This window comes from Lucilia sericata, unplaced genomic scaffold (genome assembly GCF_015586225.1).
Source record: "Lucilia sericata isolate MDLA Ls3-8-SP2 unplaced genomic scaffold, ASM1558622v1 Contig000222F_arrow, whole genome shotgun sequence".
Classification (NCBI taxonomy): Eukaryota; Metazoa; Arthropoda; class Insecta; order Diptera; family Calliphoridae; genus Lucilia; species Lucilia sericata.
Genome location: NW_023994249.1, coordinates 5,712 through 29,001, shown reverse-complemented (window position 1 = coordinate 29,001; position 23,290 = coordinate 5,712). Strand labels below are relative to the sequence as shown.

Below are 23,290 nucleotides of genomic sequence, written 5' to 3'. Positions count from 1 at the left end.
CTAGAACTGAACTAGAACTGAACTAGAACTGAACTGAACTGAACTAGAACTGAACTAGAACTGAACTAGAACTGAACTAGAACTGAACTAGAACTGAACTAGAACTGAACTAGAACTGAACTAGAACTGAACTAGAACTGAACTAGAACTGAACTAGAACTGAACTAGAACTGAACTAGAACTGAACTAGAACTGAACTAGAACTGAACTAGAACTGAACTAGAACTGAACTAGAACTGAACTAGAACTAGAACTGAACTAGATTTCAATATTAATCTCTCCATGTTTTCCCTAATGATTTTATTTAAATTTATAATTCTTTGCGTTTATGACAATTAATATGTAATTAATTTTACTTTATATTCGTTTAGTTCTATTTACTTTGCAAAAATTCACTAAAACATTTAATATAATTTTTTATTTTTATAATCGTAAATATTATAAACTAAATATTTACATACACAACATTAACTCATTTAGTTCTTAATTTTTTGCGTTTCTCTAATTGTTTTTTTGTAACTAAATTCTTAATTTTTAAGGACATGCAGAGTCGTTTGGTTTTATTTACATAAATTTTTTATGATAAAATTTTTAAAAAATTCCTCAAATTTTAAAACTAATCATTAAGTTGCTTTTTTTTACTAAATATTCAACGTCATTTATATTTACGGGTTTCTTGCCTAAAGTGATCTACAGTTTTAATATTTACAATTATTTTATTTTTATAGTTTTATACTTGTCAGTGTATTTTTTTTTTATAAGAAACTTAATAGGAAATTTGTTTAAAAAACTTAATGAAAATTAATTTGTAATTAATATGGTTTTTTAATATTTTTTCAAGTATAATGAAAAAATATATAGGTACAAAATGTTTGTACAAAAGTTATCGTTTTACTTTATTTTAATTATAGTATTTTGTATTTGAAATCATTAGATTTGTTTTTGTTTTCGCGAAATTGTTTAATGAATTATCTACACTTAAGTTATAATCAATATAGCTACATTTTTATATAATTAAGTTTCTTTTATAGTTTTATAGATATTATTTTTTTTTCGTTTTTTTTTTTTCATTAATTTCTAAATTAATTTTTTTCATTTAAATTTATTTGTCTAAAAACTAAAATTTTAATTAAAAATTTACCTATCACGTAAAGGAAATTGACACGTTTTTTCATGTATGATGATCGTGTGTATCTGAAATAGAAGAACAAGAATATTAAATTATTGAAATGAAAAAAAATTTTAAAATAACACAAACATATGTGTGATAATAACAAACACATAAATAGGAAAGATCCAATAGGGAAATCTTTCAGACATAAAAATAGTGGAATATGCAATAGACTATGGACTAGACATAGGCCAGACAACAGACTATATATTAGCCTATATGCTTGACAATAATCTTATCTTCACATGTAGACTGTACACTAGATCAACCTCTCAACTAGATTAGACTAGACTATAGTACACACTAGACTAAAGTATATACTATAGTGAAGTTCTACTTTAGTTCTAGATCAATTCTAGTTCAGTTCTAGTTCAGTTAGTTCAGTTCTAGTTCAGTTCTAGTTCAGTTCTAGTTCAGTTCTAGTTCAGTTCTAGTCTCTTCTGTTCTAGTTCTGTTCTAGTTCTGTTCTAGTTCTGTTCTAGTTCTGTTCTAGTTCTGTTCTAGTGTTCTAGTTCTGTTCTAGTTCTGTTCTAGTTCTGTTCTAGTTCTGTTCTAGTTCTGTTCTAGTTCTGTTCTAGTTCTGTTCTAGTTCTGTTCTAGTTCTGTTCTAGTTCTGTTCTAGTTCGTTTATTCTGTTCTAGTTCTGTTCTAGTTCTGTTCTAGTTCTGTTCTAGTTCTGTTCTAGTTCTAGTTCTGTTCTAGTTCTGTTCTAGTTCTGTTCTAGTTCTGTTCTAGTTCTGTTCTAGTTCTGTTCTAGTTCTGTTCTAGTTCTGTTCTAGTTCTGTTCTAGTTCTGTTCTAGTTCTGTTCTAGTTCTGTTCTAGTTCTGTTCTAGTTCTGTTCTAGTTCTGTTCTAGTTCTGTTCTAGTTCTGTTCTAGTTCTGTTCTTTCTAGTTCTGTTCTAGTTCTGTTCTAGTTCTGTTCTAGTTCTGTTCTAGTTCTGTTCTAGTTCTGTTCTAGTTCTGTTCTAGTTCTGTTCTAGTTCTGTTCTAGTTCTGTTCTTTCTGTTCGTTTGTTCTAGTTCTGTTCTAGTTCTGTTCTAGTTCTGTTCTAGTTCTGTTCTAGTTCTGTTCTAGTTCTGTTCTAGTTCTGTTCTAGTTCTGTTCTAGTTCTGTTCTAGTTCTGTTCTAGTTTGTTCTAGTTCTGTTCTAGTTCTGTTCTAGTTCTGTTCTAGTTCTGTTCTAGTTCTGTTCTAGTTCTGTTCTAGTTCTGTTCTAGTTCTGTTCTAGTTCTGTTCTAGTTCTGTTCTAGTTCTGTTCTAGTTCTGTTTAGTTCTGTTCTAGTTCGGTTCTAGTTCGCTGTTCTTAGTTCTGTTCTAGTTCTGTTTCTAGTTCTGTTCGAGTTCTGTCTAGGTTCTTTCTAGTTCTGTTCTAGTTCTGTTCTAGTTCTGTTCTAGTTTCTGTTTCTAGTTTCTGTGCTAGGTCTGTTCTAGTCGGTCGGTTCTAGTTCTGTTCTAGTTCTGTTCTAGTTCTGTTCTAGTGCTGTTCTAGTTCTGTTCTAGTTCTGTTTTCTAGTTCTGTTCTAGTTTCTAGTTCTGGTCTAGTTCTGTTCTAGTTCTGTTCTAGTTCTGTTCTAGTTCTGTTTCTAGTTCTGTTCTAGTTCTGTTCTAGTTCTGTTTCTAGTTCTGTTCTAGTTCTGTTAGTTCTGTTCTAGTTCTGTTTCTAGTTCTGTTCTAGTTCTAGTTCTGTTCTAGTTCTGTTCTAGTTCTGTTCTAGTTCTGTTCTAGTTCTGTTCTAGTTCGGTTCTAGTTCTGTTCTAGTTCTGTGCTATTCTGTTCTAAGTTCTGTTTGTCTAGTTCTGTTCTAGTTCTGTTCTAGTTGTGTTCTAGTTCGTTCTAGTTCTGTTCTAGTTCTGTTCTAGTTCTGTTCTAGTTCTGTTCTAGTTCTGTTCTAGTTCTGTTCTAGTTCTGTTCTAGTTCTGTTCTAGTTCTGTTTAGTTCTAGTTCTGTTTAGTTCTGTTCTAGTTCTGTTCTCGTTCTGTTCTAGTTCTGTTCTAGTCTGTTCTAGTTCTGTTCTAGTTCTGTTCTAGTTCTGTTCTAGTTCTGTTCTAGTTCTGTTCTAGTTCTGTTCTAGTTCTGTTCTAGTTCTGTTCTAGTTCTGTTCTAGTTCTGTTCTAGTTCTGTTCTAGTTCTGTTCTAGTTCTAGTTCTGTTCTAGTTCTGTTCTAGTTCTGTTCTAGTTCTTCTGTTCTAGTTCTGTTCTAGTTGTTCTAGTTCTGTTCTAGTTCTGTTCTAGTTCTGTTGTAGTTCTTTCTAGTTCTGTTCTAGTTCTGTTCTAGTTCTGTTCTAGTTCTGTTCTAGTTGTGTTCTAGTTGTGTTCTAGTTCTGTTCTAGTTCTGTTCTAGTTCTGTTCTAGTTCTGTTCTAGTTCTGTTCTAGTTCTGTTCTAGTTCTGTTCTAGTTCTGTTCTAGTTCTGTTCTAGTTCTGTTCTAGTTCTGTTCTAGTTCTGTTCTAGTTCTGTTCTAGTTCTGTTCTAGTTCTGTTCTAGTTCTGTTCTAGTTCTGTTCTAGTTCTCTTCTAGTTCTGTTCTAGTTCTGTTCCTGTTCAGTTCTAGTTCAGTTCTAGTTCAGTTCTAGTTCAGTTCTAGTTCAGTTCTAGTTCTAGTTCTAGTTCAGTTCTAGTTCAGTTCTAGTTCAGTTCTAGTTCAGTTCTAGTTCAGTTCTAGTTCAGTTCTAGTTCAGTTCTAGTTCAGCTCTAGTTCAGTTCTAGTTCAGTTCTAGTTCAGTTCTAGTTCAGTTCTAGATCAGTTCTAGTTCAGTTCTAGTTCAGTTCTAGTTCAGTTCTAGTTCAGTTCTAGTTCAGTTCTAGTTCAGTTCTAGTTCTAGCAGTTCTAGTTCAGTTCTAGTTCAGTTCTAGTTCAGTCTAGTTCAGTTTTCAGTTCTAGTTCAGTTCTAGTTTTGTTTAATTTCTTAAATAATTTTTATTTACGTAAAATTTCCTATTAACAGTTTTTTTACAGATTTTTTTTCAATATTTAACTGTTAAGAATTTGGTATTAAAGTGTGTGATATTAAGTGCGTTTTTATTTAAATAAAATACAGTGTTTTTTTTTGTGGTAAAATATGTAAACTTCGAGTGTATGCTTTAGTTATGGTAAAATACTTAAAAAAAATAGATAAAAACAATTACAGAATTGTGCTGCAGATTGAGCTATTAACTGCTATGGTTTTTATGTGGATATTTAACTGCAATCAGTAATAAATTTTTTACAGGTCATTAATTACTTAAAACAAAACCTATTAATTTGATAGAGATTTATTTTGGGAAATAAAAGTAATTGAGAGGTTTTATATATTTTTTTTTAGGAAATCTTTGTTGGAATTTTAAATTAACATTTTTTGTTATTTTCAAAATTATGAGATTTTTTTAAAAGGATTTTAGTTTATGAAATTTTGTAGAATGTGGGCTTTCAAGTAGAATTTGCTTAGGTTTTTTGAAGATTTGTTAGGTTTTCTTTTATTGTGTTAAATTTGATGAAGTTCTTTTGAAAATTGTAGCAGTTAGAGTGAGAATTGTGAAAAAAGTCATAATTAATATTACTCATACGCCAGGGTAGACAAAAAGTTAAAGTTATGATTTAAATGGTTGTATGGGGAAATTTTATTAGATTTTTATGGGAAATTTTAGGGAATATTTTTGCAATTATGAAGACATATATTTAAGACATTTCCCCCCTGCTTAATAATAGTTCAATTTTGCAGTTTTCAGTGCTGAGTATTAATTTGTGCTGATTTATAACATTTAATCACACAAAAAGCTTTTGTATATATAATTTTACCGAGTCCCACAAATATAGCCAAAATTTCTAAAAGAAAATAAACAAATTAAAAATTAATTATTTTAACAAAAATTTTAAGTAAAGAAAAATATAAGTTATTACTTGATAAAATTATAAAATTATTTTAGTAATTTACTTTACATTAAAATATTTTTGGGCTAAAACTGTTCATTATATGGTTTCTTTGGTTTTCACTGGCCTCATACTAGCAACCACAACATACAACATGGATTTAGTCCAAAAGCCAAAAAAATAATTTATATACAATTTGAAAAATAATTAAAGCAGAAATATCAAGCCCTTGCCAATTAGTAACAAACTAAAGTGCTGAGAAAATAAATTCTGTAAAATCGTACCCGACTAAATTTTGTAGCAAAATCATAAGAGGAGCAGAGCAGGTTTTTAAGTAGCGAAAAAGGCCAATTCTTGTTAGTGGGAAAATGTTTGGCTGGATTAACTGGTTTAGTAAAAAAGAAGTATATTTGTTTAGTGTAAACATTCTAACATTTACACGTCGTAAACAAAGCCAACAACCAGTAGAAGGCCAAAGCCTTTTTTTTTGCCGCCCATAGTCCTGTGCGTTTTTCATAGATAGTTGTTATCGGAGAATTCAAATGCTGATGATTGACTGGCAGCTCGTGAACGTATTGATGATGTTGCTGTAGTTGTTGTGGTTAATTGTGAAAAGCCGCCACCCATATAAGTGGCGCTATCAAAATCCGATACTGAGGTCGTTGTTATGCCTTCTGGTTGTATCAGTGGTTGCAATGCTGAATCACGTTTGCTATTTTTGCGACTTGTTGTACGATAGACTACTGGTGTTGTAGCTGCTGCTGCTGCTGCTGCTATTGTTGTTATTTTTGAATTACAAGAAGATTGTCGTTGTAACGATTTTCTCATTAATAAGGGTGTTGTGGGGGTGGAAGTGGTAAATGTTGTTGTTGTTGCTGCTGTTGCAGCCAGTATTTGTTGAAAATTTGTTTTAATGATATTGATGTTGTTAATGTTGTTGCTGTTGTTGTTGGTGGTGGCGGTATTGATGAGGATGTTGATAATGAGTTGTTGTATAATGTAAATGTTGCTACTTGTTTCTGAGGTTTAACTAAAAAAATGCAAATGATGTTGATGTCGTTGACGTTGAAGTTTTGTGTGTTATAAATGTTAATGAAGTGGTACAGTGGTAGAGGTTTTTCCTTTTCATTTGTTTTTTAACCCTTTACTTTTCTTCACTAAGTTGAAAAATCCCCCCAAAAAAACAAATTTCTTACTTACCTTGTGTTATTGCTAGTGTTGCGGCGGGTGTTAGATGTGAGGACGTTGCAGTGGTATGTACCGATAATGAGGTACTAGTGGCTGCTGTGGCGGCGGGTATTTGCTGTTGCACATGTGAATTACTACTTCCTGCGGCTGTCATACCACAGCCATTGGCTTCTGAGGTTTTCATTTGTGATTCTCGTTCAACTAAACGTTGTCGTAGTAAGCGGATTTTTTCTTCTTTCTAATTTTTTTTTTAGAGGCAATAAAAAGGAAACAAAATTTTTCTTTAAATTACTTTCAGTTATAAAGTTTTCTTGACCTTAAAACTAAAGTCCAGAGGGTTTTGTTTTTTAAATTATATAAAATTTTATTAAAAACCATCAACCTGTTTGAAGGTTAAAGAGTAAAACTTCAATATAACTCCTAATTAATATAAATCATACGCACGGGTGTTCCAATACTGAAAAATCTCTTTAAAATAACTAGTTTTACTGCTGTTCTAGTTCTGTTCTTCTTCTGTTCTGTTCTAGTTCTGTTCTAGTTCTGTTCTGTTCTGTTCTAGTTCTGTTCTAGTTCTGTTCTAGTTCTGTTCTAGTTCTGTTCTAGTTCTGTTCTAGTTCTGTTCTAGTTCTGTTCTAGTTCTGTTCTAGTTCTGTTCTAGTTCTGTTCTAGTTCTGTTCTAGTTCTGTTCTAGTTCTGTTCTAGTTCTGTTCTAGTTCTGTTCTAGTTCTGTTCTAGTTCTGTTCTAGTACTGTTCTAGTACTGTTCTAGTTATGTTCTAGTTATGTTCTAGTTATAGTCTGTTCTAGTTCTGTTCTAGTCTGTTCTAGTTCTGTTCTAGTTAGTTCTAGTTCTAGTTCTGTTCTAGTTCTGTTCTAGTTCTGTTCTAGTTCTGTTCTAGTTCTGTTCTAGTTCTGTTCTAGTTCGTTCTAGTTCTGTTCTAGTTCTGTTCTAGTTCTGTTCTAGTTCTGTTCTAGTTCTGTTCTGTTCTGTTCTGTTCTAGTTCTGTTCTCTAGTTCTGTTCTAGTTCTGTTCTAGTTCTGTTCTAGTTCTGTTTTTTCTAGTTCTGTTCTAGTTCTGTTCTAGTTTGTTCTAGTTCAGTTCTAGTTCTGTTCTAGTTCAGTTCTAGTTCTGTTCTAGTTCTGTTCTAGTTCTGTTCTAGTTCTGTTCTAGTTCTGTTCTAGTTCTGTTCTAGTTCTGTTCTAGTTCTGTTCTACTTCTGTTCTAGTTCTGTTCTAGTTCTGTTCTAGTTCTGTTCTAGTTCTGTTCTAGTTCTGTTCTAGTTCTGTTCTAGTTCTGTTCTAGTTCTTCTAGTTCTGTTTTTCTTTCTAGTTCTGTTCTAGTTCTGTTCTAGTTCTGTTCTAGTTCTGTTCTAGTTCTGTTCTAGTTCTGTTCTAGTTCTGTTCTAGTTCTGTTCTAGTTCTGTTCTAGTTCTGTTCTAGTTCTGTTCTAGTTCTGTTTCTAGTTCTGTTCTAGTTCTGTTCTAGTTCTGTTCTAGTTCTGTTCTAGTTCTGTTCTAGTTCTGTTCTAGTTCTGTTCTAGTTCTGTTCTAGTTCTGTTCTAGTTCTGTTCTAGTTCTGTTCTAGTTCTGTTCTAGTTCTGTTCTAGTTCTGTTCTAGTTCTGTTCTAGTTCTGTTCTAGTTCTGTTCTAGTTCTGTTCTAGTTCGTTCTAGTTCTGTTCTAGTTCTGTTCTAGTTCTGTTCTAGTTCTGTTCTAGTTCTGTTCTAGTTCTGTTCTAGTTCTGTTCTAGTTCTGTTCTAGTTCTGTTCTAGTTCTGTTCTAGTTCTGTTCTAGTTCTGTTCTAGTTCTGTTCTAGTTCTGTTCTAGTTGTTCTAGTTCTGTTCTAGTTCTGTTCTAGTTCTGTTCTAGTTCTGTTCTAGTTCTGTTCTAGTTTGTTCTAGTTCTGTTCTAGTTCTGTTCTAGTTCTGTTCTAGTTCTGTTCTAGTTCTGTTCTAGTTCTGTTCTAGTTCTGTTCTAGTTCTGTTCTAGTTCTGTTCTAGTTCTGTTCTAGTTCTGTTCTAGTTCTTGTTCTAGTTCTGTTCTAGTTCTGTTCTAGTTCTGTTCTAGTTCTGTTCTAGTTCTGTTCTAGTTCTGTTCTAGTTCTGTTATAGTTCTATTCTAGTTCTGTTCTAGTTCTGTTCTAGTTCTGTTCTAGTTCTGTTCTAGTTCTGTTCTAGTTCTGTTCTAGTTCTGTTTCTGCTTACCTGCGCTATCAGACGCTGCAGTTCCTCATTTTCCGTTACCAGCTTTTGATAACGTTCCTCATCTTCTTTCGATATACCCGAATCGGGATTATATTTCGATTCAGCTTTATCCTTAGGATGACGTATAACTTCAATAACCTTTAAAAACAAAACAAGGAAGAAAATAAAGTACATTTGCTTAAAACTTTGTTCCTTTTATTTGTAAAACACCATTTTAAAAATAATTATATTTACCTTTGGCACAAATATTAGCAACATACTTAAGAAACAACAAAATATCACAGCCAATGCCACAAATGCAAATGAAGCATCCTGTTGCGATGCGATGACCATACCCACTGGTGCCGTAATTAAACACAAGACCACCACATTATAAATGCTCATGCCTACATAACGCGAATCGTTTATTTGTTTAACTTTTATCGAGCGCGTTTCATAAGCCAGAAAAAGGCCAAAGACCAATATTAAACCTTTATAACCATAAACAAGGCCTGTAAAATAAATATAGAAGCAAACAGAATGAAATTAATTATTATTTACGTTTGTTTTTCGTGTGATACTTACCCAACCACATGGAATTCTTTTCGCTCTCACAATGCTCCAACTCTGGACGTATTTTAATATCATCAGTCGTTGATAGGGGATCTTCTAAAGGAAATGTTTCTAATATTCTTTGTAAGGGATCAAAGATTTGCCAGGCTAATAAAATAATTAAATCTATGGAAAGTAGGCCGGTAACCATGGTATAAAGTTTCCAAGGTTCCACTTTTTTCTAAGAGAAAGGGGAGAGAAATTAAAAAAAAAAAAATTTGTTAGGTTGGTTGGTAATTTGAAGGTTGTGTGAACGTGTTCAGGTGATCCCTAAAAGCTGTGGAGGTAAGTGCTAAGAAAGCTTTAAGTGTTAGCTTTAGTTATTAGTTTGTTGTGAGTTTATATGATTGTTTTTATAACAAGTTATAAAAGTTTTTGTTGTTTTAGAGCTAATTAATATTAATCATACGTCGTGGTGTTTTAGTTATTTAAATTTAATTTTATTAATAAACTTATAAAGCGATTTTATTCATTTTCAGTAATGTGAGAGCTTATTTAAAGGTTTTTAAGATTTCAAAGAAAAATGTCTTTTTTTATTTTTTCAACATTTTTATTGACTTTATTGTAAATGAGAATTTTAAAAATTATGTTTATCATATGCACAAAGACCTAATTAAGGCCTTGCTTAATTAAAGTGTTTAAATAGTGTTAATTTGTTGTTTCTCTGTGTTCTTTTTTTTTCTGGCCATTAATCATTGTATAACACAAGTTTTTCTTTCTTTGGCTGCTGCACCCAACTGTCATAAAATTTTAATGTACAGCGCTTTTTTTTAATCGATTTTGTTTGTTCATTTTAAATTATATGGTTTTTTTTATAAACATTTTTTTATTTATTTTTCTTGTTATCTGTCATGTTAATAATATTTTTCTCTTTTTTTTTTTTGTTCACAACAAGAAAAACAGTTTTTCTGCATTTTTATTACGCACACAAATAGATTCATTTAAGCACAATCATACATATACACACCTACAGCTACAGCTACAGATACTTCAAATGTATCTGTATCTCTTCCATATATCAACTCATCATTATCGTTGTACATTTTGGTTATTATCAGTTCATTTATAAAATGTCACTGTCAACTGTATGAGTTTTTATTGTTCACATTTGTTTTTTTTATTTTGCAAAAAGTGCATGAGAGCGTGTAAATATATTAATTGTATAATTATGTTGTTATTGCATTTTAAATGGTTTTTTTTTTGTTGTTACATAAAACAGCAAAATGTTTCTAGGAAATTATTTAATATCCACATTTTTTATGTAAATTTTTAAGTTTAAAATTAAATTTATTTCATTAATAGTAATAACTATAGTCCCTTAATAAAAGTATTGTCTTAGTTCAAATGGCATTATAACGCTTTATATTTAAGTGCTTTACACTACATATAGTGTATTGCATAAAAGGTGCTTGTGACCCTATTAATAATTAGTTTAGAAAAAAAAAAAAATTTGACACTTACTTGTGGTTTCTTATAATATTTACTCACTTTGGGATCTCTTTTCGCCTTAGTAGTAAATCGATGTACACGCCATACTTTGCTAAACATGGCACCATAAGCTAAAGTAAAACCGGTGGATAAAAGCCAAGCTCTGGCCTGGCAGATCTAAGAGAGCAAATAAATAAAGAATATTTTATAAGTCATGATAATCAGGATTCAATACTGTTCTATAATTTTTATTTTAGACAAAACTAGTTGCTATACTATATATAATCCAATCTATAGTCTGAACTGTAGACTAACCTATAGTTACGACTACAACTTAGACTACAGACTGATCTATAGTTTGGATTATAGACTGACCTATAGTCTGTATTATAGACTGGACTATAGACTGAACTATAGTCTGGACTATAGACTGGAAATCTATCGATTGATCTATAGTATGCAATGAAGAATGATCTATAGTTAAAACTGCAGACTGATCTATAGCCTGGACAATAGACAGATCTATAGTCCGGGCAGTAGTCTAATCTATAATCTATAGTCCAGACTAGGGACTGATCTATAGTCTGGATTATAGACTGATCTACAGTCTGGACTATAGACTGATCTACAGTCTGAACTATAGACTGATCTATAGTCTGGACTATAGACTAATATATAGTCTGGACTATAGACCGATCTATATTCTGCATTATGGAATGGACTATAGAATGATTTATAGTTTGGACTCTAGAATGATGTATAGTCTGATCTATATTCTCGATTATAGACTAATCTATAGTCTGAACTATAAACTGATCTATAGTCTGAACTATAGACTGATCTATAGTCTGGGCTATAGACTGCTCCATAGTCTAGACTATAGACTAATCTATAGTCCGGGCAATAGTCTGATCTAAATTCTCGATTATAGACTAATCTATAGTCTGGACTATAGACTGATTTTTAGTCTGGATTATAGACTGATCTATAGTCTTACTTATAGAATGATCTATAGTCTTGACTGTAGGCTGATCTATAGTCTGGACTATAGACTGATCTGGACCATAGACTGATCTATAGTCTGGACCATAGACTGATCTATAGTCTGGACCATAGGCTGATTTATAGTCTGGACCATAGACTGATTTATAGTCTGGACCATAGACTGATCTATAGTCTGAACCATAGACTGATGTATAGTCTGGACCATCGACTGATCTATAGTCTGGACTATAGACTGATCTATAGTCTGGACTATAGACTGATCTATAGTCTGGACTATAGACTGATCTATAGTCTGGACTATAGACTGATCTATAGTCTGGACTATAGACTGATCTATAGTCTGGACTATAGACTGATCTATAGTCTGGACTATAGACTGATCTATAGTCTGGACTATAGACTGATCTATAGTCTGGACTATAGACTGATCTATAGTCTGGACTATAGACTGATCTATAGTCTGGACTATAGACTGATCTATAGTCTGGACTATAGACTGATCTATAGTCTGATCTATAGTCTACAGTCTTTAAAAAAGAAAATTTTTTTAAAATTTCCTTAAAAGGGCAAATTTTTGAAAACTTTCCCTGAAAAAAGAAAATTTTCGAAAAATTTCCTTAAAAAAGAAAATTTTTGAAAAATTTCTTTAAAAAAGTAAATTTTTGAAAAATTTCCTTAAAAAAGCAAATTTGTGAAAAATTTCCTTAAAAAAGCAAATTTGTGAAAAATTTTCTAATCTATAATCTATAGTCCAGACTAGGGACTGATCTACAGTCTGGACTATAGACTGATCTACAGTCTGAACTATAGACTGATCTATAGTCTGGACTATAGACTAATATATAGTCTGGACTATAGACCGATCTATATTCTGCATTATGGAATGGACTATAGAATGATTTATAGTTTGGACTCTAGAATGATGTATAGTCTGATCTATATTCTCGATTATAGACTAATCTATAGTCTGAACTATAAACTGATCTATAGTCTGAACTATAGACTGATCTATAGTCTGGGCTATAGACTGCTCCATAGTCTAGACTATAGACTAATCTATAGTCCGGGCAATAGTCTGATCTAAATTCTCGATTATAGACTAATCTATAGTCTGGACTATAGACTGATTTTTAGTCTGGATTATAGACTGATCTATAGTCTTACTTATAGAATGATCTATAGTCTTGACTGTAGGCTGATCTATAGTCTGGACTATAGACTGATCTGGACCATAGACTGATCTATAGTCTGGACCATAGACTGATCTATAGTCTGGACCATAGGCTGATTTATAGTCTGGACCATAGACTGATTTATAGTCTGGACCATAGACTGATCTATAGTCTGAACCATAGACTGATGTATAGTCTGGACCATCGACTGATCTATAGTCTGGACTATAGACTGATCTATAGTCTGGACTATAGACTGATCTATAGTCTGGACTATAGACTGATCTATAGTCTGGACTATAGACTGATCTATAGTCTGGACTATAGACTGATCTATAGTCTGGACTATAGACTGATCTATAGTCTGGACTATAGACTGATCTATAGTCTGGACTATAGACTGATCTATAGTCTGGACTATAGACTGATCTATAGTCTGATCTATAGTCTACAGTCTTTAAAAAAGAAAATTTTTTTAAAATTCCTTAAAAGGGCAAATTTTTGAAAACTTTCCCTGAAAAAAGAAAATTTTCGAAAAATTTCCTTAAAAAAGAAAATTTTTGAAAAATTTCTTTAAAAAAGTAAATTTTTGAAAAATTTCCTTAAAAAAGCAAATTTGTGAAAAATTTCCTTAAAAAAGCAAATTTGTGAAAAATTTCCTTAAAAAAGCAAATTTGTGAAAAATTTCCTTAAAAAAGCAAATTTGTGAAAAATTTCCTTAAAAAAGCAAATTTGTGAAAAATTTCCTTAAAAAAGCAAATTTGTGAAAAATTTCCTTAAAAAAGCAAATTTGTGAAAAATTTCCTTAAAAAAGTAAATTTTTGAAAAATTTCCTTAAAAAAGCAAATTTGTGAAAAATTTCCTTAAAAAAGCAAATTTGTGAAAAATTTCCTTAAAAAAGCAAATTTATGAAAAATTTCCTTAAAAAGCAAATTTTTGAAAAATTTCCTTAAAAAAAGTAAATTTTTGCAAAATTTTACTTTAAAAGGCAAATTTTCTTAAAAAGTTAAATTTTTAAATTTGTTTGTTATTTTTTACTTACTTTTGGATATTCTTGTGGATCAACAAAAACGTCCATCCATACCCAATAATATGACGGATGTTAAACAAATAATGACACCAAATAACATAATGGTATTACATACAGGATGCGATGATTGTATAACTCTGTAAATAGAAAGAAAATCAAATTTTTAGCACAATAACCAATGATATTAGCAAAATAAAATAAGTTAAATATTAATCATACGTCTTATTATATTAAACGTTTTAGAAATACATTGAACAAGCTTTTGCTAGCTGGCATGAAATTCCTTGACTATTTATTGCTTTAAACTAAACTTTTAACTTCTTATTCTATGCAAAAAACTGTTTAAAGAAGTATTAAAATAAATGTCCACCTAAACGTATGATTAATATTAATTAGTAGTAGTTAAGGTAATTTGCCTATAACTTGCTTAAAAATTAAAGAATTTTTTAAAACAAAATGGCATTCGAAAGCTTAGATAAGCAGCTATACAACCATATAATTAAAATATAAATTAAAAATTTTAATTGCTTCAAAATGTTTAACAAACTTTTTTTTTTTTATTTTTAAATGTTTGGTCTTCCTTTTGCATTTCTTTGTACTTTGCCAGATTTCCACATTTCGTTGAACAGCAAACAAACTATAATTTGAATTTATAGAGCATATAACGAACCAAATAGCCAAAATTTATCTTTAACCATAAACTAAAGGAAAAATTACACCAAATATTAGACAATATTTAAGAGAGCGCATTTTCCTTGGAAAATTAATCTTGTAAAAGTCTTTGCAGTTTTCCCGCCATACAGCTGGAGTAAATAAAATAATACAGAACAATTTTAAGTCCCAAATATATGACCAACAAAATGGCTAAAAATGTATGATGTTGTTGTTGCATTGTGGCAACAGAAAGGATGTCAAGTCATTTGAATTTTTGTCTTGAAAAGGAAGAGCAACAGCAGATTACTGTTAGCAAAGACATTAAGTGCACAATATTTAGATTTATTTAGCACGAAACAACTCACTATCACTATATATAGAGGGAGTTTGGGAGCTTGTGTTTTTTTGTCGCTGACAAAAAGGTTTAATATCCTGGTGTAAATCTGTCCAGACTTATGTTGGGCCATTTATATTAAGTGGTCTAAACAATATTTTCCACTCATATTTCTCAACATCAACACAAATTATAAGATATTTCGTTTTAGGTTTATTCTTTTTAAAAAGAAGTTATGGCTGCTATTTTTGTTTTTTTTTTTTTTAAGTCCACCGGATGCTGCCGCTGCTGTTGTTACGGGTTTAACTTCCTTTTAACTTAAGGATGTTGTGGGTGCTTTATTTTTCGGTCTAAGATTTTATACAACAAAGTTACTTTTGTAAGTTTTCAAGGAATCTTGGTCTATCCCTTAAACTGTCTGCTGTGCGGTCTAAGTTTAAGTTTTTTTTTTGGGACTTTGTGGTTTTGTCGTTGGTTTTTTTGTTGTTGTTTAACGGAAAAGCACAGTAAAAATAGTTTTAAAGAAACTATAAGGAAGTAAGCAAGTTTTTGTGTTTTTAGCCTATTGTTATAGATTTTTTTTTAGATTTTGTATACTTTTATTCTTTTATGCACTTTATTTCCGTTTAACTTAGTTTTCCTTTTTTGCTCCTTTTTGCTTGTAGTATTATTTTATTTCTCATTATTTTAACACAATTGTTACGGTTGCTGTTTTGTGGCAAAACTTCTTAGAAAACAAAGCTATTGTTGAAGCAAATAGCTTTGGTGAATATTAAGGCAAGTTTAAAATACAATAATTTGTTAATAAATATTTTTAATTAAAATGTAAATATTTATCTAAATTAAGAGAAATATTTTTAATTCTTTAGCTTTTTATAATTATGAGAAAAAATCTTAAAATAATGGTACTTTAATTAATAAATCTTGCTCCTTCAGTTCTAGTTCAGTTCTATTTCAGTTCTAGTTCAGTTCTAGTTCAGTTCTAGTTCAGTTCTAGTTCAGTTCTAGTTCAGTTCTAGTTCAGTTCTAGTTCAGTTCTAGTTCAGTTCTAGTTCAGTTCTAGTTCAGTTCTAGTTCAGTTCTAGTTCAGTTCTAGTTCAGTTCTAGTTCAGTTCTAGTTCAGTTCTAGTTCAGTTCTAGTTCAGTTCTAGTTCAGTTCTAGTTCAGTTCTAGTTCAGTTCTAGTTCAGTTCTAGTTCAGTTCTAGTTCAGTTCTAGTTCAGTGCTAGTTCAGTTCTAGTTCAGTTCTAGTTCAGTTCTAGTTCAGTTCTAGTTCAGTTCTAGTTCAGTTCTAGTTCAGTTCTAGTTCAGTTCTAGTTCAGTTCTAGTTCAGTTCTAGTTCAGTTCTAGTTCAGTTCTAGTTCAGTTCTAGTTCAGTTCTAGTTCAGTTCTAGTTCAGTTCTAGTTCAGTTCTAGTTCAGTTCTAGTTCAGTTCTAGTTCAGTTCTAGTTCAGTTCTAGTTCAGTTCTAGTTCAGTTCTAGTTCAGTTCTAGTTCAGTTCTAGTTCAGTTCTAGTTCAGTTCTAGTTCAGTTCTAGTTCAGTTCTAGTTCAGTTCTAGTTCAGTTCTAGTTCAGTTCTAGTTCAGTTCTAGTTCAGTTTCTAGTTCAGTTCTAGTTCAGTTCTAGTTCAGTTCTAGTTCAGTTCTAGTTCAGTTCTAGTTCAGTTCTAGTTCAGTTCGTTCTATTCAGTTCTAGTTCAGTTCTAGTTCTGTTCTAGTTCTGTCCTAGTTCAGGTTCTAGTTCAGTTCTAGTTCAGTTCTAGTTCAGTTCTAGTTCAGTTCTAGTTCAGTTCTAGTTCAGTTCTAGTTCAGTTCTAGTTCTGTTCTAGTTCTTTTCTAGTTCTGTTCTAGTTCTGTTCTAGTTCTGTTCTAGTTCTGTTCTAGTTCTGTTCTAGTTCTGTTCTAGTTCTGTTCTAGTTCTGTTCTAGTTCTGTTCTAGTTCTGTTCTAGTTCTGTTCTAGTTCTGTTCTAGTTCTGTTTTAGTTCTGTTCTAGTTCTGTTCTAGTTCTGTTCTAGTTCTGTTCTAGTACTGTTCTAGTTCTATTCTAGTTCTGTTCTAGTTCTGTTCGAGTTTAGTTCTAGTTCAATTCTAGTTCTGTTCTAGTTCAGTTCTGGTTCAGAAACATGCATATACCAAATATTTATAATACTAAAATTTCTATAAAATTTTATTTATTAAGTTTTTTCTCTATTAAAAAAATGTATGAATAAACTTAAGGTCATAGCTACTTATTTTTATACATTTTTAATTTAAAACCTTATTTTTTTGCTAACAAATTCTGCACAAAAATAATATTGCAACTATTTTTCCATTTATAAAAACAAAAATTCATTTATGTGCAAAATTGAGAAGATAAAATATTCTATGCTTGATAACATACATAAGTATGTGGTTTTAAGAAGAAAAGAAAAATTTTCATTTTAGTATAATTTTTTATTATTTTTACTTTGAGACTAAAGGAAAATTATTTTATGCATTCAAAGGGAATAAGAACAGTTAAGCAATTTTTAGTATAGTGGTGTAATAAAAAGATTTTAATTTATACTGTAATAATCTAAACTATTGGCCTTTAAATGCATTTAAGTTTATGAAAATTCAATCAAGTTTGTGAAGTTATAGAGTATTAAACAAAACAGCTTATAATTAATATAAATCATACGTCTGGTGGCCAGAATTATAAAATTTTCTTTACTGCTGATTTTAAAGAAAAAATTGATAATTGTTTATATTGTTAAGTTTTAGAAAAGCTCTAAATTTGTTGGATAATAATAACCACTATTGCTTGGATAGCTTTTGTATAGAATTTCTTACTTTTTATGTGTCCTCCAAAGTTTATATAAAAAATTTTTACAACAAAATACTATACTTTATCTATGTGTACTAAAAATTTCTATATTTATGCGTTATTTGTTGCTACATTCTTCTTTTACCTTTTGTTTTACTTTTATTGTACATTTTGTTAGTTTTTTACGTTCATTTTTCTATCCAGCAAAGCGTAAAACCAAACAACTATTCATTCAATGTATGAACGACTGAATGAATGAATGCATTTTGCAGCAACAATAAATACACACTAGACATTTAACAAAATGTAAACCTTTTTTTCTTCTTCTTTAAAGAGGCTGCAGCATTCAGTCACCCAAATACTAATGGTATCTACTTTTGGGGCGGAAATTTCCTTCCTCGGAAGGTTAAAACAATGGTTGTGCTTAACTCTTTCTACTCGGCGAGAAAAAAAATCTATCAGTTTTGTCTGCTTTGTTAATTTAAATGAAAACGTGGTTGGTTTTTGAAGTTCGTTAACCAATTATATTTAGTTTTAAGGAATTTTTCTACCAACCTCGTTTGTTTGTCTACCTTTACTTTCCAACTAAACGTGTATTTGCTTTTACCTTTATACCTGTATAAATCAGCTAGTGAATTTTTTTGTTTTTTGTTTTGTTAAAATGCGTCATTTTCCTGATGCTGCATATTTTGTTTTGTTTTACAATTTATTTTTGTTTTTTTTTTTCCTTTGGAACACACACAAACCCTGAGCTCTAGTTTCTAATGTTTTGGTTGCCGTAAAATAAACATCAGCATCATGACGCCGCACTGTGGTTTAAATTGATAAAAAGCGAGCAGTGTTAAAACATTTGCGATTGACTATAGTTTATAGTCTCGTCTATAATCTAGTCTATAGTTTAGTCTGTAATCTTGCCTGTAGTCTAGTCTATCGTCTAGTCTATACATAAGTAGAACTAGAACTATATAGATCTAAAATAGAACTAGAAACTGAACTAGAACTGAACTAGAACTGAACTAGAACTGAACTAGAACTGAACTAGAACTGAATTAGAACTGAACTAGAACTAGAACTGAACTAGTCATGTCTATAATCAAGGCTATAGACGTTTTTTTTCAGTCGGCTGCTATTGCTTCTTATTTTCCTTACAACATACCAATTTTCTTAGTTTTGTTCCACACGACGTATGATTAATATTCATTTTGACTTATTTTAGTAAATTGTTGATAAACTTCGCTAAAACTTAAATGAATTCAACAAATTAAAATCAATTTAAAAGCTAACATTTTAGGGCTAATTCTTCATAAGAAAGATATCTGTTAAGACATCACAAGAAGTTTGAAATTCATTTGAACCTCAAAGAAGTTCTCATAGAATCAAATAATGTATTACATTTTCTAATAACTTAACCACTGTCCTACTAACCCCTTTCACTACCCACTTCACTGCCTGTAGTCTAGTCATATCGTCTAGTCTATATATAAGAAGAACTAGAACTATATAGATCTAAAATAGAACTAGAACTGAACTAGAACTGAACTAGAACTAGAACTGTACTAGAATGAACTAATGAACTGAACTAGAACTGAACTAACTAACTAGAACTGAACTAGAACTGAACTAGAAACTGAACTAGAACTGAACTAGAACGAACTAGAACTGAACTAAACTGAACTAGAACTGAACTAGAACTGAACAGAACTGAACTAGAACTGAACTAGAACTGAACTAGAACTGAACTAGAACTGAACTAGAACTGAACTAGAACTGAACTAGAACTGACTAGAACTAACTAGAACTGAACTAGAACTGAACTAGAACTGAACTAGAACTGAACTAGAACTGAAATAGAACTAAACTAGAACTGAACTAGAACTGACTAGAACTGAACTACTAGAACTGAACTAGAACTGAACTAGAACTGAACGAACTAGAACTGAACTAGAACTGAACTAGAACTGAACTAGAACTGAACTAGAACTGAACTAGAACTGAACTAGAACTGAACTAGAACTGAACTAGAACTGAACTAGAACTGAACTAGAACTGAACTAGAACTGAACTAGAACTGAACTAGAACTGAACTAGGAACTGAACTAGAACTGAACTAGAACTGAACTAGAACTGAACTAAAACTGAACTAGAACTGAACTAGAACTGAACTAGAACTGACTAAAACTGAACTAGAACTGAACTAGAACTGAACTAGAACTGAACTAGAACTGACTAAACTGAACTAGAACTGAACTAGAACTGAACTAGAACTGAACTAGAACTGAACTGAACTAGAACTGAACTAGAACTCTGAACTAGAACTGAACTAGAACTGAACTAGAACTGAACTAGAAACTGAACTAGAACTGAACTAGAACTGAACTAGAACTGAACTAGAACTGAACTAGAAAACTGAACTAGAATGAACTAGAACTGAACTAGAACTGAACTAGAACTGAAACTAGAACTGAACTAGAACTGAACTAGAACTGAACTAGAACTGAACTAGAACTGAACTAGAACTGAACTGAACTGAACTAGAACTGAACTAGAACTGAACTAGAACTGAACTAGAACTGAACTAGAACTGAACTAGAACTGAACTAGAACTGAACTAGAACTGAACTAGAACTGAACTAGAAACTGAACTAGAACTGAACTAGAACTGAACTAGAATGAACTAGAACTGAACTAGAAACTGAACTAGAACTGAACTAGAACTGAACTAGAACTGAACTAGAACTGAACTAGAACTGAACTAGAACTGAACTAGAACTGAACTAGAACTGAACTAGAACTGAACTAGAACTGAACTAACTGAACTAGAACTGAACTAGAACTGAACTAGAACTGAACTAGAACTGAACTAGAACTGAACTAGAACTGAACTAGAACTGAAACTAGAACTGAACTAGAACTGAACTAGAACTGAACTAGAACTGAACTAGAACTGAACTAGAACTGAACTAGAACTGAACTAGAACTGAAAGAACTGAACTAGAACTGAACTAGAACTGAACTAGAACTGAACTAGAACTGAACTAGAACTGAACTAGAACTGAACTAGAACTGAACTAGAACTGAACTAGAACTGAACTAGAACTGAACTAGAACTGAACTAGAACTGAACTAGAACTGAACTAGAACTGAACTAGAACTGAACTAGACTGAACTAGAACTGAACTAGAACTGAACTAGAACTGAACTAGAACTGAACTAGAACTGAACTGGAACTGAACTAGAACTGAACTAGAACTGAACTAGAACTGAACTAGAACTGAACTAGAACTGAAATAGAACGAACTGAACTAGAACTGAACTAGAACTGAACTAGAACTGAACTAGAACTGAACTAGAACTGAACTAGAACTGAACTAGAACTGAATAGAACTGAACTAGAACTGAACTAGAACTGAACTAGAACTGAACTAGAACTGAACTAGAACTGAACTAGAACTGACTAGAACTGAACTAGAACTGAACTAGAACTGAACTAGAACTGAACTAGAACTGAACTAGAACTGAACTAGAACTGAACTAGAACTGAACTAGAACTGAACTAGAACTGAACTAGAACGAACTAGAACTGAACTAGAACTGAACTAGAACTGAACTAGAACTGAACTAGAACTGACTAGAACTGAACTAGAACTGAACTAGAACTGAACTAGAACTGAACTAGAACTGAACTAGAACTGAACTAGAACTGAACTAGAACTGAACTAGAACTGAACTAGAACTGAACTAGAAACTGAACTAGAGAACTAGAACTGAACTAGAACTGAACTAGAAACTGAACTAGAACTGAACTGAACTGAACGAACTAGAACTGAACTAGAACTGAACTAGAACTGAACTAGAACTGAACTAGAACTGAACTAGAACTGAACTAGAACTGAACTAGAACTGAACTAGAACTGAACTAGAACTGAACTAGAACTGAACTAGAACTGAACTAGAACTGAACTAGAACTGAACTAGAACTGAACTAGAAACTGAACTAGAACTGAACTAAACTGAACTAGAACTGAACTAGAACTGAACTAGAACTGAACTAGAACTGAACTGAACTAGAACTGCTGAACTAGAACTGAACTGAAACTAGAACTGAACTAGAACTGAACTAGAACTGAACTGAACTGAACTAGAATAAACTAGAACAGAACTAGAACTGAACTAGTCTTGTCTATATCAAGGCTATAGACGTTTTTTTTTTCAGTCGGCTGCTATTGCTTCTTTTTTCCTTACAACATATCAATTTTCTTAGTTTTGTTCCACAAGACGTATGATTAATATTCATTTTGACTTATTTTAGTAAATTGTTGATAACTTCGCTAAAACTTAAATGAATTCAACAAAATAAAATCAATTTAAAAGCTAACATTTTAGGGCTTAATTCTTCATAAGAAAGATATCTGTTAAGACATCACAAGAAGTTTGAAATTCATTTGAACCTCAAAGAAGTTCTCATAGAATCAAAATAAATGTGTTACATTTTCTATTAACTTAACCACTGTCCTACTAACCCCTTTCACTACCCACAAGATTTTGTCATAGTAAATATAGTTTATATACATGGAACTTTCCTCAGCTGTGTTCCAAATTCGAGCTGTATTAGCAAATTGCAATAGAGAATAACATATTGTTGCTCCGAAAAAAAAATATGGTATTTTTATCAGGTTTGAGAGTGTTTTTTTTGTGTGTGTGTTGGTGGAGGCGCTGGCATTATTGTTTATCTTAAATAGACCTGTATTTGTTTGCTGTGGATCTCAACGGAAAGTAAGTGTAAATACGTCTGTTTGGATGTGAGTAGATTTTATACATTTTGCACATTAACAAAAACCATAATGTGTTGCAAAGTAAAGCTGTACAGTTAAGGGTTGGAGGAGAGGTAAGTAAGTTGGAGGATGAGGCCACGTGTAAGAGTGAGTGTTGCAATAAAATATGTGGGGTTGTGTTTAAAGTAAAGAAGAAAATCTGAAAAATGTTTGTTTTGCAAACAAAAAAACATTTTTTACTCAAAACTAAAAAAAATACATTTTTTATTATTTTGTGTAAATAAAATAAAACTGCATTTTTACTACGCGGAAAATTCTTTTGTTTTAAAATTTCCTCTTTTCTGCCAAAAAATTCTTGACTTCCTTAGAAAATGTTTATTGTTAGAAAAACTTAAAAGAATAGTTTTACTTTTATAAATATTTTCTTTTTACTTAAACTAAAAAGGATGTAAAAATATCCTTTTTAGTTTAAGAAGATCTTTCTTCTTTCGGTTTTAAATAATTTATAAAATCTACTATAACTTACCTTCTATGCTTATTCCATATATTAAATATAATTAGAGCTAAAGCTACTATTATGCCACAACTAGAAATTGTACACATACAGACAAATAATGGCAGCGATACGGTGCGTAAGACACGTCTTACTATAGTACGATCTTGAGGAACCTGTAATTTATATAATGTTGCAATTTTCTGGTATTACATGTTCAATTTTTCTTGAGAATAACTCTACCCACCTTTCCACCTATCCAGCGTTCCATACTCAACCATGTTAGATTATCCAATTGAGTGTCGTAGTAACCTAATTTTTCATATTTTCCATTTATCATTGTTCAATTTGTGTTAAAGCAATACGATCACCCTGAGAGCTGAATGCCACAACACCCTGAAATTCCATAAAAATACGAATACAAGAAAGTGTTTAGTTTTTTTTAAATAAGAGAGAAAATAATGTAAAATATTTGATTTATTACATAAAAAGGATAACGAAACAAAAAGAAAGGAAAACATGCTGTAATTGGAAGGACAAAATATCAATGACCATAACGAATTAGAAATTGCGCTAGTCTAAAATCTAGTCTATAGTCTACTCTATAGTCTAGTCTACAGT

General features: G+C 31.4%; 1 protein-coding gene across 1 annotated transcript; it reads right to left on the bottom strand.

Moving 5' to 3' along the window:
- Positions 1-533: 533 nt before the first annotated feature.
- LOC119602321 (gamma-aminobutyric acid type B receptor subunit 1) lies at positions 534-23,065 on the bottom strand (the record flags this gene model as incomplete). Its single annotated transcript, XM_037953759.1, is given in 11 exon segments — positions 534-1,194; positions 6,218-6,443; positions 8,407-8,544; positions 8,641-8,897; positions 8,971-9,178; positions 10,486-10,602; positions 13,645-13,671; positions 13,673-13,769; positions 22,703-22,845; positions 22,917-23,008; positions 23,011-23,065. Coding segments are annotated over 11 exon segments (1,383 nt in total), but the record flags the coding sequence as incomplete, so codon positions are not given.
- Between the last annotated feature and the right edge of the window lie 225 nt (positions 23,066-23,290).